We start from the raw sequence: 17,188 nt of genomic DNA on the forward strand, positions 1-17,188 counted from the left end.
TATAAACAAAACATCAAATCAACGCAGCCGAAGATTTCCTGCAAGTTTTTATAAAATGTCTGTAGGCAAATTCATAGAAGAAAAGGTATTTATGTATTTGTTTTGCACATGATTTCTACACATTCTCTGTAAATTTAAAGAGTAAAAAACACAATTTTCACTCCCCCACAACAATTATTCAGTGTTTCTCAAACTTTTTCAGGCTGAGAACCAATTAACACGTTTAACAAACACTCACAGACCATCTAACATCTAGATACATACCATCTAGAATGAAAATGTTTCTTAACTCACTTTCTGCTGTTTTCTTTGTTCATCCTGATTAGGAGAGCGGTGCTGTTTTGTAAATGTGACGGGTCACAACAGAACCATGAACAAATCTACTCTGGGAATGACGACGTACTGATGGAAACCAAAAACCAAGTTGTTCTTTACTGCAACAATAATAATATTAAAACTTTACGGCTCTTTGTAATTTAAAGGAAAAACAGACTTGAGTTGAAACAAACATTTTCTCTCAGCCTGAAGAAAGCCGGATGTAAACAATAATTTTATTTTTGGTGTTATAGATGCAGTCAGTCAGCAGGGGGCGCAGCGCTGCTCAACGCTCTGCGATCAGTTGCAGAACGTTTGTTTTTAGATCACTATCGCGATCGTCAATCTAAAAACAAAACATCTGCAACTCACCTTGAGAAACTGAAAAATGAATTCCTCCAATCATGTAAGTTACACATGTCAAACTCGAGGCCCGGGGGCCAAATGTGGCCCGCCGTAGCTCTTTATGTGGACCTCTAGACTCCAAATTACATGAATAAGTCCCACCAGGTTTTCAACAAATCTGCAAAACTCACAAAATCTACAAATTCCCATAATTCTTTCAGATTTTTACCGCAAATTTTTCTCAAAATTGGCCAAGTTATAGTTAGTTATATGATGTCAAGGTATAGTTAGTGATAGATACGGCGATTAATAAAAAGTCACCATATATATTATACATTAGCACAAATATCACAAAAAGTCCTTACAAATATTTCTAAATTAGCTCCACAAAATTAGTCATTTTGATTGCAATAAAAAAATAAAAAAATCACGAAATCCTGGTTGGACTGATGAGTGTGAAAAGATGTTCAATTTTAAGAAACACTTAATAAATGCCTAACCAAACAGCTGTTTATTGATATTGTAACAGTTTAATGGTTTTATCAATCCATTCTGGCCCTTTAAGAACATTCAGGTTTTTGATTCGGCCCAAAATGAAACTGAGTTCGGCACCAATATCTTCAGCTTTTCTTTTAAGTGACTCAGTCTCAAGAAATGTATCCGTTATTAATTTTAAACACAATCCTTTGGTAAACTAACTGTATGTGAAAGGTGCTTTAATCGTATCGTAACTTTGTTTCTTTAATCTCACCTTGGATGCAGTTTGTACAGTCAATCCTGTTCTGAGTCATAACATTTCAAAGTATTTAATTTGTCTACAGATCCAGCAAAACTAAAATACTGCTGGAGAAATCCATTTCAGGAAAGCAGAAACTTGTCACAGCTCAGAAAGTCCAATTGCAGCTTCTGAACTGCAGGAGTTTTGGATTACCAGAGAAAATTAGGTGATTTTCTTTCTTTGTATCCGTGAAGACGGTTACAAAGAAAGAGCAAGCTAAGCTAATCGGGTGGCAGAGTGCTGAGGGGGCGCGGCCGTCACCGCGGGTCTCCTGACCTTGACTCGTTGGAAACACAGAGACCAAAAGGAGCTGCAGAGCGGCTGACAGCAGGAGAATATTAGGAGGAATGGATCAAATTAAACAGGAAACTGCAGAGAGAAGCAGATCCAGACACATAAACCCGCTACGGCTCTCGGGTCAGCTCAGATCAGATTTTAAAGTGTCGTTTCTTTTTATGTATATTTGAAGAGGAACAAGGAAAACTGCTGCGTCATCGCAAGTCCCTCAGGTTTAACGGCGAAACAAACGGACTTCTGCTGATTTGAGTTGCTTTGAATTAATAAGAGAAACGGAAACAAAGATTCAGTAAAAATATGAAGCGAGTTTGAATCACAGAATCACTGCTGCTGGAGACTGACTCTGACGTTACTTTAAAATGAATTCATGGCACATTTTTACATTTTAAGGCATTAACATGGCAAACATCTACGCATTTTATTGAGATTTTTCATCATAAGCACAAAAAAATGCTTAATACTGAAGTAAATGGAACAAAATTAATGTTTTTATTTTTTCTTAAACAAAAATTTGAAAATCGTGTTCAGCGCTCTTCAGTAAATAGTTCAATTTGCTTTATTTATTTAGATTTTTTGTTCCAGTCAGTATGGATGCAGAGTCTGTATCACCTATTTTAAAGTTTTGCCACAGAATCTCAACTGAGTTTAGATCTGGGCTTTGACTGGGCCGTTCTGATACATGAACCAGCTGAGGCTGTATATTCCTGCCTTTGGATATTCATGACGCTTCCTCCACCTGCATGCATGTTTCTCTTTTATTAAACAAGTTTCTTGTTTTATTTAAAATTTGTGGTAAAAAGAAACAAATCCAGACACAGGAAGTGACGACCCGTGTTCCACTGCGGCTGCAAATATTTGACAAAAAAGCATCAATGTGTCTCTTCGTAATGCAGTTATACGAGAATCCTTTTGATTTTTGCATCAGAAACAATTTACATATTTAAATAAAACTACTTTATACATTTAACGTTTTGCAGGTTTAGTGCATTATTGAGCAGATAAAACAAAAAAAGCGAAGAAATTTATTTTACCAATTTATTTCTTAAAAATGAATTGGTGTCACTTTTCTGTTGTATTGTTTTATTTCTCGGGTCTCATTAGAAAAATCATTTTCTGTCCTACCATAACAAATGTAATTTGAATAGTAGGGTAGTGAAGAAACAAACAATAAGGAATAAATGTCAAATTTAGTGACATTATGGCAAATTTTTAATTTAATTTTAACAACAAAACTGAATAAAGTGTGTGAGCTTCACAGCTGAAAGACAAACGATCGAAAATAACAACGGTTATTTATTATTAAAGGGTTTTATTCCTCAGATTATTTTTTTCCAGTGTCAGGTTGTGCTATTGCAGTAAAAGATTAATTTATTTTAAGTATTAAAGGTTCCAGGTGGAAAATGTGAGTAAATTTACATTATTTAGATGAATTATTTTACATAAAGGGAACAGATGTAGTAAAATGTCATAAAGCCTCAAGTTAAAACATTTTTTCTGAATATCATCTCAAAAAACAGTGCTGAGGTCTAACTACAGTCTTGCTTAAAGCAACACTTTTTGTTTTTATTAAAGAAATAAAAATAAATCATAATAATGCAGAAAAGCTTCAATGCAGAACTCGATTTAATTCGCTGGACATGAAATTGGAAGAAATAAACGGTGAAAGTTGCAGCTGTTTTGTTTCTTTTGACCTTTTCCAGCATCTTCAGAGCAAATTGACCTTTTGGGTTGGAAGAAAACCTCTGCGCTCTTTGAGTGCTTAACTTTCCTCTGTGGTGTCTTTGCTCGTTATTCTAACCGAAGGAATTGAGTAAAATAAGAAATGCATGGAAATTGAAATGTTAAAGGTGACCTGAACAAGAAAACATATAGTATTTTCAGAATGAACCGTTTTAGGGCGTCTTGTCACTTTAAATACAAATGAGCTGCTGCTGGACCCCTATCTCAAAGTAAGTCAACTTTATGTGTCGCACATTTCAGCAACAAAGCGACTCAAGGTGCTTTATGTAATAAAAACAGAAAATTACAAAGTTATAAAGAAAACATCATAGAATAAACAAATGAACAGACGCTATATTTTGATGAGTGCCAATATCAAAATGGCTGCAAACAAATGCATAATTTTAAAAACCGTACATGTTTGAAAAGCAGAAGTGGAGCCTCCTGCACAACCAACAAGAATGTAGCAAAACATTTGTCTTTTCCAGCAGCCATTGTACAGCTCAAACGGCGCTAAAACCAGTTAACCGAACGTGTTGGAGCGCCGATTGAGTTGCTTGGTAATGAGGAGAGTTCCCCTGGTGTTGCTAGGTAACGGGGAGAGTTCCCCTGGTGTAGCTTGGTAACGGGAGGTTTTTGATACAGCTCATTTTCCAGGCACCAAAAAACTTTTAATTATTGCCCTTTTTTTTAAAGGGTTGGGCTGTTTTTTTAGAAGCAGTTGATCCCTGAATGGAAAAACCAAAACATTCAAAATGTGGATTTTGCATAGTAGTTCCCCTTTAACCCTTCTAGACTGAACGTATCGCCGGCAATCCAACCAGATTTCCAGTACCATAATCCCGCCACACATTGCGCTATCTGAAAAATTCAAACGGTTTCTGAAAGGGGAGACGTAGCGCTTTCCAGCCGATATCAGGTTATTACGGTAATTTCCCCCCAACGTAGCAGGGAGTGAAATTAATCTGAGGGACGTTCTTTTAATAGACGGTAAATTGCAAAAATAACTTGCCAGATATTGAAAGTTCCAATTGTTATTGGTAAATGGGCAAATATATTTACTCAAGGGACATTTAAAGAACTTTGTACAATTAAAATAAGCAGAAATATCCAGGCGGACATTGGAGGTTGTGTGAGTTCTAGCAGAGGACATTTGTTTTGTCAGGAAGTTGGAAAAATGGAGTTTGTTCTACGTGGCAGGAAGTTTGAGCCGACTCGTGGTCTTTGTAATGGAGGCCGGCGTGAGCAGGCAGTGGGCGGTGAGAGGAGATGAAGAACGTAGGCGACAGCGGGCCAAGCGTTTGGTCACACAGGCAGCGGCTGATTAATTAAACCCCCGGTTTGTGTGCAGCTCCGCGGCTCGTCTGGCACCTCGCCGAACGCCGTCTCATTTCTCTGAGACACAACACAGCCTTCCTCATTCGCCGTTTTAATAATAATGTGTCTTCCTCTGACCTCTGACCTCACACTAACATCTTAATACGGTAACGAATCCCTCGCTAGTTTGTCATAACTTGAATTCAGTTTTCAGATTTTACCAACTCATCTCAATAAATATTGTTTTATTTACTTATTCAAGTGTTAATTTGAATAAGAATAAAAATTTACGCCATTCCAGTAAAGTTACCAAACAAGTTTTCCCCACTGTTGGTGGAAATAATTACTTTCTGGAAGCAAATTTTCACAGATTATTTGGAAAAGACGTTAAATTTAACTGGAATCAACTTATTTTTTGGTTCATACAATCAACTACTGTAAACATTAAAACTAAATATTTGTTTGGAAAATGCGAGAAAGCAATTAAACTTGAAGTGTAGATGAAACCTGAGTGAAGCTGCCCCCACAGTTTTGTCTGATCCTTAAAATCATACAAACATTCTGTCAAATGTTTGTGCTGCTATAATTTTAAAGATATTAAGAAATGTTTCCAGAGGTCATGAAAGGTCAACCAGCACCCACAACCTTCTTCAAATCAGATAAAATCAACTTGACTACATTTGTGCAGCAAAATCTTTTGTTTGTGCTGCTTCGACTTTTAAGATATTCATGAAATTTTTTATTTGATTTCGTAAAAGTGGGGGAGCCTGGTTGACCTTTTGACCTTTATCCTTTTATTTATAACTTCAAAGCCAAAGTGGCACAAATTTTTTTTGCAGCACAAACATAGTGGAGTTGATTGACACCAATTTTGTCTGAATTGAAGAAGGTAGGGCTGGTTGACCTTTCATGACCTCTGGAAGGTGGGAGGGTCTTGTCGTCACTCAGATGAAAGATGTAACAATCCATCTGGAAGATATGAAAAATTTCCCCTTGACCTTCTTTTGTTCAGGTTTTCTTTTCTCTTTCTGTGAGAATTAAAAATAAAAATTGAATTGAAAAAAGGGAAGGAATAACAGTCTAGATCCAAACAACTCAAAGCCTCCAAAACATAATTTGTTCCACTTTGTTTGATGCTAATGACTCCTGACTTTAATTTAATTTATTTTATTTTATCTGGAAGGGACAATGCACATCAATTTACATTTTTGTAAATGTGCCAGAATTAAACAAAATGCTGTTTTTTCTCCGAACCATGACTAATTTCTCTTGCTAAAACAAAAAAAATATTACACAAGTAAGGTTAATATGACTTAACAGCACATTTAGTCAATAAAATGGAAAAAAAAAAAAGCTACAACACAATGATTTTAAAAGTTATGAGGTAATTCAAACTAAATTAGTTCTTTATATACTTTTATTGAACACTTTTGTTGTTGTTTCAATAATATTAATAAAAATGACAAAAAAGACAAAATAATTGAGATTCTCAGATTTGTAATACAGGTAGGTTATGTTAAAGTTGCAGAAAGTTGAGTGGAAGGAAAAACTGTGGCAGAAAAGAGTGCACAATGAACGGCGATAACTAATAAAAACTAAACTGAAACCAAACAATATTTAGCTAATAAAATCTACCAAGCGCACTCCTAAACCTAACTAAAACTCACAGGACAAAAGTAGAATAATCTTCTGAGAAATTTGCAAAAAATAAATGCTTATGAATGTCTGATGTAAATTAACTTTTCAGTTGTATTTTAATTTACAGATATGCCCCTAAATGTGTTTCAAATTTCACCTCCAAACGACAGAAATGTTGTTTGAAAAACTGGACTAGTTTCTGACTTTCATCTGCAGAGAGACGGACAATGAACGCCAAACTCATGCCGCCGTCCTGAAAGCTTTTCTACGTCAGCCACGTTTAACGCATGCCTGCACATTCCCACACACACATCAGCAAAACTGCCTCCAAAGGCCTTAAACGCAGCAGTAAACTGCCTGAAAAGTGGCAAAACAGGAGCAGGATAATCAAGTTTCAAAGATCTGTTGGTAATTCTGCATTTCTTCAGTGTTTGAAACAAAATAATTAAGCATTTACAAGCGATATGTACACAAATCAGGTTCATTTTGTTGAATCTCGTCATCTTCAGGTGTAAACTGAGTCAAATCAAACCCAGATTTGCCGAACCAAAGGTTTGTACCAGCTGCGTCGCTAACAGGAAGGAGAATAAATAATGAATGATGTTCTTGAAACAGCAACCCGCAGCAGCAAGCAGATAGCTGTTTTTGAAGGGACGGTGCAGCCCATTGTGTAAACACAAACCCAGCGATTGGAGCCGAAGCAGCGACCGCAGACTCTCTGATAGTAACCTTGTTAAATATATAATTAGCTGCCTCTCATTTCCCACAGGTCTGGTTACCACTGGCCAGGTGAATCGTTGGTAGAAATACAGACTCTGGAAAGGCTTAAGCCGCTTCCTTTTGTCGTGAGAAGCCACAATTTAATGTGGCATTAGAGGTTCATGGTGGTCAATGGCCAAAATCGATGAGTTAAAAGTAATCAGGAGTCATTTTTCTATTAAAAACACCGTTTTAATTGTTAGCTTCTTTCATTTTACCCGCTCACCAATACATTAAACATGTAGTGTTTCAATAAAACCAGTATACTGTACTGTCTGAGAAAGGTTCTCAGATGTTTGCCTTAACAGAAAACAAATATTGCATTTTTCTTAACTATATTTGAATGTTTTTTTATTTTATTGGTCTCAAAAAAAGTTTTGTTTTAAAAAAAAAAAAAAAAAAAACTCTGTGTATGTAGCCAGGCTGTGCGAATGTAGCCATTCTACAGCACATAAAACCAGCTGACTAAACGTACTGGAACTCAGTTCGGGTTGCTAGGTGACGGACGGAATTCCACTGGGGTTGCTAGGTGACGGGCAGAATTCTGCTGAGGTTGCTAGGTAACGGGCTGGGCTTGTCTGGGGTTACTAGGTGACGTTACATTCAAGAAGGTTTTTGAGTTTGAGTTTGACTTTATTGAACGTAGTGTAATAAAATAAAAATAAATTTAAAACAAAAGCAAAGAAACGGCTCATATTCCAAACACCTAAAAACTTATTACCAAAATAAGCAGCTGGCTGTTTGTTTTTAGAAGCCGTTGAGACCCAAATGGAAGCAATAAAATCTGCAAAATGTGAATTTTGTGTAATAAATCCCCTTTAAGTGTCAATGCTGTCAACCATTTCTTGACAGTCGGTTTCAGGCCTCTCTTGATATGAGGAAGTTTGTTTTGTTTTTTGCCGTACAGATTTAGACGCAGACATATATTTAGATCGAATGGAGGCTGACGGGAGCATTTAAAACACATAAAGAGAGCATTCTTTGTGATATTAAACTCAACCCAAGAGGCTGTTCATCAGGTCTGATCACATTTCCAGCAGTATAGTACATGCTGAAAGAGGAACTTTATTCTTAACTAAGGAGGAGAAAATTACTGTTTGAGCGTCCCACTGGCGTAATTGTTATTCACAAAACAACTCGGTGAGGAAAGAGGTGTGTTTGAACGAGGCATCAGTTTCAGAAGGCGTTTTGTATGAAACATGGTGGCCTCACCCACGGGCCAGCAGCAGCTGCAAGCAGCTCTTAATCTGCAGCTTGTTTAGCTGGTCTGATGGGTGGCGGCCGCTGCACCGACGTGCATTAAGCTCCTCTCTGCACTGCATGTGGAGGTTTGTCTGAGTGTTGCCACATAAAAGTGAAGGAAAGTGTAAGAGGTTTAAAGGTGCCAGAGAGAAAAAGACTCGTTTATATCTACAGAATAAAAATATCCAAGTCAAATCCTGAAAGTCTGACTCATGCTGCCATTGAAAAACATTTATAGCATTTATAACCCTTGACGTTATAAACATCAAAGCATTTTATTTAGGTATTATGCGACTCAATATCTGCAGGCAAAAACAATAATTTTTCATCTTTCTGTTGCAGGAGTTTGTTTTTCTTTCACCAAATCAATTGTTAGTGATTTTGATTTTGAACTCTGACAAGTGAACATGAACTCAAAACAGATGAATGAAATAAGTTTTATATCATAAAAACGAGGTTTTTACAGCATTTTGACAAATTGAGGCAGGAGTTTTGTTGAAGCCTGGTGCATCAATATAGAAATACAACTCTGGTTCTTTAGCTTGTTCAGTAATTATATTTTAAGCTTGGTAACTTTTTTACAGAGAGAAATATATTAGAAACAAGGCCAAAACTTCTTCTAGTTGTAAAGTGGAAGGAAAAAGAAACCTTGTTATCAAATAAGTTTGTATATAAAACTCTTAAAAGTGAGGTGCATATCTGTATTACTGTACTTTAAAAATTACAACTAAATACCTTAAAAAGTAAACAATACTCTCACTTGAGTTCATCTGTTTTTAATTTAATCATAGCATCTACAACTGTTCTGTGACATAATTAGAGATTATTAAACATTAGTATGAAAAAATAAAATAATTGAACATTTTATAAATTTACTTTTTCAGTGACTTGGAACAGAGGTGTCCAAAGCGTGGCACGTGGGCCATTTGTGGCCCTTGAAATTATTTTATTCGGCCCCTGAGCATAAGTCAAGAATGGTAAAAATTTGGCCAAAAAAAAAAAAAAAAAATAGAAAGCAATAGCTAATCTCAAAAATTTTTAAATTTTCTGTTTTTGTTTTCATAAGGAAACAATCTGAAATCGTTTTTATGTTTTAGATCTTTAATGATTTACAGATTTTATTAAAAAAAAATTTATTATTTGATTACAGAGTATTAAGGCCATGCTCAGAAGATAAAAAAATTAAATTATGATAAAGTCATTAAATTAAAAGAGTAAAGCTGTACTATAATAAAATCAGAATAAAGCAAAAATAAAGTTAATATTATGACTTTATTCTTGTTATATAAAATTTATTCTTGATATATTACAACTTCATTATCTTATTATTACAGCTTTATTCTCTTACAAGTTTATTCTCTTAATGTTATAATTTTATTTTTGTAATTTTATCACTTTATTCTTGTAATTTCATTTTTATTTTTTGTTTTTTCTCCCTAATATTTTGTCAAACTATTGAACAGGTAAAAATAAAAAATTAAAAAAAGAAAGACAGAAAAATCACTTTAATTTTTTTTATTCAGTTTGGTCACCGATGGCTTAGACCTAAATCTAACTGAGACTTGCATCTACATGGGCAGGCCACACTTTTCAGATCTTTATATGCAAAACATTTTTTCCATTATTTTTCTTTCATTTCACAATTTTGTGCTACTTTGTCCTGAATCATAAAATCCCAGTGAAGCACATTGAAGTTTGTGGATGATGACATGCTGGACGTTCACTGGCTGAGAACATTTTTCAGCTCAGTGTGATTGAAAGCACAGAATAAACACCAGTGAGAGTAAAAACTCAATATGAAGACGTCAACACTTTGCATGTCAGAAAAACGAACCATCAAACTGAATGTGTTGCTTATTCCTCTCCAAACTGTGAAACTGGCACATGCATGTGTGCCGATACCGATGACAGCTTGTTACAGTTCATAATTAATGATACATGAAAATGTGACGACAGTGTAAAAACCGTACAGGAAGAAATGCTTGGCAGAAAGCCTTGAAGCGCTCAGGAAATGTCTTTTTGAGGTAGAGACGGCAGCTTTAGTCTACCTACCTGAAGTGTCCCACATGTTCAGCTCAATCCTCTGCTTGTCGATTTCAAAGCTGGCTGTGTAGTTCTCAAACACGGTGGGAACATAGTTCTGCAACGAGATGGCATGAGGTCAGAGAAATTTGGGCAGCATTTTCCTTCCATAGGACAGTCAGATTTATATTTTTAACATAAATTGCCGTGTTTCAGAGAGAAACCAGCGCTGAATGTTAAGAGGAATTAGATGGAAAATAAAGCATTTCACAGCTTTGACTCATTTTCAAAGTTAAGAATTTATGTCCATTTGCTTTGATTATGTAAATAAAGATACAAAGTTATAATAAATAAATCAGTTTCTAGCTTCTAAATTGATACCAATTTATTTAGAGATTCCATTTAGTTACAATTAAGGAAAACACACACGACTGTGTAATGATAGCATTGATTTTATTTCTTTAAATTGATTTTTGTAAAGGTACAGTAAGAAGGAAATCCCTGCCAATCGTGCTTTTGTTTGGGTTGATGACGTCACAAGAGGCACGTGCCAATGAAGGTGAATAAGAAACTTTGGATAAATTTTGAAATAGATTTCAGCCACATTTGAATAAAGATAAGTTCAACTTTATATATCTGAGGCAGAAGTTGACTTATTTATTTATTTATTTATTCATTTATTACATATTTTATCGATGTTACATGGATTACTGTTCACTATGCTTAATAATTTCGACGGTATTTACTTCCAAGCAACAACTTCTCATATTTGAAACCCTTTGTGTATGCTACAAGTAAAATCATAACTTGAATTGTTTGTTTAGCAGTTTTATTACAATCTTAACATAAAAGCCCTTAATGTTTGTTGAGTAGAAGCGATGAAGTGCGCTCCTGTGCTTCTCGGTGCGCAAATGTGCGCAAAGTGACATTATCTGTCAGCTGGAGACTGATTTAATTACTGATTTTTCTTCCTTTTCTAAAAAATAAAAAGTATAAAAAGTAAAATGATCATAAAAGTTTGTTTAAATATTATCGTTTTTGGATATTTTAACTAAACTAGAGACTGTATGTCCGTTCCAATCGTATCCATGTTTAAGAATATATATCAAAATCTATAAGTCATAACTTAAGTCATACGTCTTAAATCATAACTTTAAGACTAACAGCTAATAAACAAAAGCTGATTTTTCAAGTTTTATGCCAAAACAGTTAAAATTTAAGCCGTCTCATCGCCTTTTTATGAGGCTTTACGCACCGCAGCTGATGAAATATCCGCGGATGCGTTTTGTTTTCTTAAAATAAAAAAATGTGTTTTTACCTCTGGATACGAGTCTTTGGCAAAAACATGAAGGAGAGCCGTCTTCCCGCACTGAGAGTCCCCGACCACCACGATCTTACAGCGAAGTAAAGCCTTGCTCTCCATCACTGGATGGTTCTGCTTGTCATTTAGATCCGGTCTGCGGGTCGTGGAGCAGAGGTTCTGGTGGTTCCGGAGGATTCCTCCTGAGAAATGAAACGACGGGGGAACAGTTCAGTCCCACACGGTCTCTGTCGGGTTCGGCGGCACCATGCTCCGTGCTGCGCTGCGCTGCTCTGCTCCAACAGCCGAGGAGTTCTGGGATCATACCTGGATGTAAAGGTGAAGCCATTAAAGATCTGCTTCCGTTTCAGTTCTATCACAATAAAAGCGCAAAACCGTTTCTGCAATAGTTTGAAATTACCTTCAAAGATTAAATATATCCATCTGTAAATTAAATTTATTTTTGAATTGAATTGAATCTAAGTTAAACACAAAAATAATTAGGTTTCGACGTTTTGGCTACACTGCAAAAAACATTTTATGACTCAACTTGACTCAGTCTAGTTTCCTTGTTTGACTCAGTTAAACAAGGAATAAGTCAACTTAAATTAAGTTCAAAACACTTCTATTCTGTAACTTCAATTAAGTTGACTTAACTGTCTTTTCCAATTATATTGATCTAAAAATGATTAGATTTTTTTTTTCAAGTTGACCCAACTTATTTAAGTTTTTACATTATTACATCAAGTTCACTTAACATAACATTTTATGTTTTTTTCTTTTACTTTTTAACTCATTTCTAAGTTAAGTTGGCTTTGCAATGTTTATTTTTTCACTCAATTTTTTTTTATGTTAAATGAGAAACACAAAGTTTTATGAACATTATTTTTATTCAAGTCAGGAAAATTTTCAAAATTCATACATGAAAATTCTGCAAATTTCCACCAAAAAAACAGAAACAAAATTCATTAAAAAAGAAAAAACCTTAAAGGACAGAAAATGAAATTGCAATATATTCGTTTATAGATTTTAAGCTAAAAATTCTGTTTCTTTTTCTTTGAAAAGAATAAATATTAGTTTATTGTACATATGAGAGATTTTTTCATAAATAAGGAAAGAAAAAGCAAATAGAAACAGAAGCTCCAGTGGCTGATCCTGTTTATATACAAATTAGTGTTAGCAGTGTAGCACAGCTAGCTGTGAGGAGAAGCTAGAAAAACATTTAGGTTAAAAACAAGTCAGGAAGGCAGTTGAAGCTGCATGAAAAAAAACATAAAACATAACATTATCATATTTGATTGTTCTTTCTCTTTTTCTCCCTTTTAAATATGTCTAATATTAAACAGATTGCTAAATTTCTTTGCAATTAAAAGAAATTGTAAAAAGAAAAATAACTAGACGAGACAACAAATTTTATTTGAAGGCTGAGTTTCTGCACTTCCTGTTCTTCTCTGACTAATTATAGTTCACTTGATGCGTTTCCATGCTTTCCATCAGTTTACACAACTATTCTGTTTGCACGAAGTTTAAGTGAATAAATGGGGTAAAATAAACGGAATAAATAAAAAAGTTATTTTAAAATACTTTTCTCGCTCATATAATTGGAAATAAGAATGGGGCGTTAAAGCGATACTTTTAATTTGGTGAATCTGGTTCATTAAATTGCACAAAACGCGGATTGTTGACATTTTTGTGTAATGACAGGAAGTAATTTAGCTGCTCTGAGAAACACTGTGTGTCTTTTGTCACTGATAATGTCAGATTTGTTTGGCTCAGGAAATCTCTACTGTTGATTAGTTTTTAGCGCCATCTTCTGGCCAAAAAAGAAAAAAAAAGTAGAAACGGATAACAACTTCAGTTTTTAAGTGACATATAAAGATACACCATTTTGTTTATAGTTTTAAATCTTGGTATTATGGAAAAAATGCACCTGGAACGTGATTTGATTTTTTCTAGTTATAGCAGGAGTTTCGTTGCTAATTGCACCATATAGGCTAATAATATTATTAAAAACCTAAATATCAAATCAGTGTTTTAAAATTTTTTCAATTTTAAAACATTTTTTAAAATTGACGTTTTAAAAAATGTTTTACATCATCTTATAATGTAATCCTTCATCAAAACCAAACCTGGAGTATTGCCTTGATTCTTCATGTGATTCTTGATTCAAATGTGGCCCGACTTAGCTTTTTATGTGGCCCTCTGGTCTCCAAATAACATAAATAAGTCCCTCCAGTTTTTCAACAAATCTGCAATACTCACTCAAAGTTCACACAAAATCAACAAATCCCCACATTTTTTCACATTTTTACTGCTAATTTTTTCTCAAAATTGGCAAAAAACTTTGGATTTAATTGATTGCTGCCTCAGCCTTACTTGAGGTCAAGTTATATTAGTGATCGATACGGCGATTAATAAAAAGTTAGGTTTAACATCATACATTAGCACAAATATCATAAAAATTTCAAACAAATATTTCTAAATTAGCACCACAAAACCTGTTATTTTGATTGCAAAAAAAAATAAAAATAAAAAAATAAAATCCTGGATGGACTGATCAGTGTGAAAAGATGATCAATATTTAATTTTAAGAAACTAATAGCTTTTTATTGACATTTTAACAGCTGCACTGGTTTTATCAGTACATCCTGGCACAGCCGGCCCTTTAAGAAAATTCAGATTTTTGATGTGGTTTTAATAGATGTTCATGCCTCCCCACAAACCCTTTTCTAATACCGCCCTGGGCGACTGCCCATTTGTTCCACTACCGTCTGAGAAAAGCAGATGATGAAGATGTACTTTTATTTTTCAGTACCACAGTGGGTCACCATGCACCAAATCAACAAAAGAGTGACTTCCTGAGAGGAAGTTTCGTTAGTTTACAGCAACACAATTTAACAGGGGTGTATAAATGTAAATGTAAAATGTACAATGTAAAATGTAAATGTAAAAGTCAGACCCCTGGATCGGCAATACTTCTCTAACTCCATCTGAACTTCATTAAGGAATAAGAAATGGTGTGGAAATTGCAGAGACTCAAACCCACTAAAAAAAAAAAAAAAAAAAAAAAAATAAGCTCTGTGTTTGTCACCACTTCCTGTCAGCCTCATTCAGTCAGCAGAAAGAAATGTAACAGCAGCAGCTCTGAATGCAGGATGCAAGTGTGTGTGTGCAAAACACTGTGGGTGTGTTTTATACTTCAGCTGGTCAGAGCAAGAAGTCTAAGTTCACTGTTTAACAGCTGTTCCAAAAAGACAACAAAATAATAAAAAAAATGCACTAATAAAAGCTTCAATTAGTGACCAACAACTAGGAAACACATTTAATCCAATCAGTTTTATTTCTCAATGAATGGAAGTAAGAAATTATATTTCTTTCAGCTGTAAACTGGAGAAAATCCAGTCTTTCGTCAACGGGATTCCAGTGTCCGCTTTTTGTGTCTCTCCGCCTCACATCCCTGACGTTTTTTATGCCAACATAACAGATCTACCAGTTTTTCAAACCTCCGTCAAGTTAGTCAGAGAGAGAAAGAAAGAAATCACCGGAAGTCAAGTTTACCTATCATAATAAAAGATTTTGTTTATTTTTTTTCCCTACCGTGATAATTTATTCACATTTGAAACTTGACATTTCAAATATGACACTAAACAAATAAATCACGCTAAGAAAAGGTAACATGCTTTCATATTTCATGTACTGATTTATGTATTTATATATTTTCACAACTGCTCAGCTTCACTGATATTCACTTATATGACAACATTATCTATAGGAAAAAAGTTACACATATTTAACAAAGACATAAAAAATAAAAACAAGAAAAAAAGCATATGGAGAAAATTTAATTCCTACTAATTAAAAAATATGAAAGTTTTTTTGTTGTTTTTCTTTTTTTGCAATGCAATTTTATTTTAAAAAGACAACTTGATACAGAGGCTAATCACTTAACAATCATGTCCAAAATTAACCCACATCCATCTAAACCAGACTTTAGAAAGGGCTTACAATGGTAGTAGCCCAGGGCTCCAAGTTTGGGGGGCACCCACAGATATTAAAATTTTAATTTATTTTTATTTTTTTTAATGAATGCATGTTTTGTAGACTTTATTGTTTATGTAAGAATCAATACCATGTGAGTTGTATAATATTTTGGTATTTTTAAAAATATAAACAGTACTCAAGTACTTGAAGAATACAAATTAACGTAATTTATTTTGGGAACAGCAGAAGTTGTTCCAAAACAACTTACTTAATAAGGACTTATTAAACCTTCTATCATTAGTTCATACCTAATTATTTATGAAACTACCTATTGATGTACTTTAATTTACAAAAGCAACTTTTTTTTCTTCTAATAAATCCGACCCTTATTATTATTATTATTATTATTATTATTATTATTATTATTATTATTATTATTGTTGTTGTTGTTGTTGTTAACAGGCTTTAAAATGTGTGGGGGGGTTTGTGCTACTTGCCTAAACGATCCAGCTGCCCTTTGAGATTTATTTTGAAAATACCAACCGGAAATCCTGTGGTTATTGTGTCGCGCCTCATTTTAACCACTTGTTGAGTGGAGCGCACACGGGAACCAGAGAGAGGCAATCTGGTTTGCAAACAAAGCGGGTGTCTTTATAAGGAGCCCCTTATTTATGAAAGCTGTTTGAATCGGAAACATCTTTCTTTAATTTTCCCGTTTCCGCTTCCTGAGCCTCCGGACTCCAGCAAACGGACACGAGCTGAAAATCTTGTGAAAGCTTCTTAAAAGTGGAGAAGATGATGTCTGGTGAAGAAGAGGCTCCAACTCCGCAGCAAGAACCGGAGCAGGTGAAGAAGACCGACGAACCTCCACCGGCCGCCGCTGCCGCCGAAGAAGAGGAAAAAGCCAAGCCGGCATCAGGCAGCGGCAGCCCCGCATCAGCTGAAGAGGAGAAGCCCATCACCTACCGGGCTCTGGTGCTGACGGGATACGGAGGCTGCGATAAGATCAAGCTGCAGGTGAAGAGCATGAAGAAGGCGTCGCTGAAGGCCGGGGAGGTTCTGGTTCGGGTCAAGGCGTGCGGGCTGAACTTCGCCGAGCTGCTGGGGAAGCAGGGGCTGTACGAGCTGCTGCCGTCCCCGCCCGTCACGCTGGGCATGGAGGGCTCCGGGGTCATCGAGGCGGTGGCGGAGGACGTGACGGACAGAAAAGTGAGTAACTGAACGCGTTCACTCGCCCACACGCACGGCCGGTTAGAGGATTTATGGGGGTCAAGGCAGGATTCAGGTTGGGGGCCCAACAGCCTCCATACCAGCTCTGAAATTCCTGTTATTGATCATTTTAATCATGTTTGCGTTTGGGTGTTAAAGCTGCAGTATGAACTTTTATTTAAAAAAATGTTTTTTTTTTTTTTTTTTTTTTTTTTAATTTTTTTTAAAACCCCACCCCTTTTGTCACAAATTAAACACAAAAAAAT

At 35.2% G+C, this 17,188-nt stretch overlaps 2 protein-coding genes across 2 annotated transcripts in view; one reads left to right on the forward strand and one right to left on the reverse strand.

Moving 5' to 3' along the window:
* The window catches only part of LOC106948322 (rho-related GTP-binding protein RhoN), a 33,653-nt gene extending 21,604 nt beyond the window's left edge, over nucleotides 1-12,049 (reverse strand). The window contains exons 1-2 of the mRNA XM_015033927.1: nucleotides 11,751-12,049; nucleotides 10,463-10,550 (exon numbers count right to left, since the gene is read on the reverse strand). Coding sequence (XP_014889413.1) covers nucleotides 10,463-10,550; nucleotides 11,751-11,855 — 193 coding nt within the window. The 5' untranslated portion in view covers nucleotides 11,856-12,049. The remainder of the gene's footprint in view (nucleotides 1-10,462; nucleotides 10,551-11,750) is intronic.
* A 4,245-nt stretch (nucleotides 12,050-16,294) lies between these two features.
* LOC106948324 (synaptic vesicle membrane protein VAT-1 homolog) overlaps nucleotides 16,295-17,188 on the forward strand; it is a 21,834-nt gene continuing 20,940 nt past the window's right edge. The window contains exon 1 of the mRNA XM_015033928.1: nucleotides 16,295-16,922. Coding sequence (XP_014889414.1) covers nucleotides 16,509-16,922 — 414 coding nt within the window. The 5' untranslated portion in view covers nucleotides 16,295-16,508. The remainder of the gene's footprint in view (nucleotides 16,923-17,188) is intronic.

This window comes from Poecilia latipinna, unplaced genomic scaffold (genome assembly GCF_001443285.1).
Source record: "Poecilia latipinna isolate Pla-1442-1.1 unplaced genomic scaffold, P_latipinna-1.0 Scaffold282, whole genome shotgun sequence".
NCBI classification, from domain to species: Eukaryota; Metazoa; Chordata; class Actinopteri; order Cyprinodontiformes; family Poeciliidae; genus Poecilia; species Poecilia latipinna.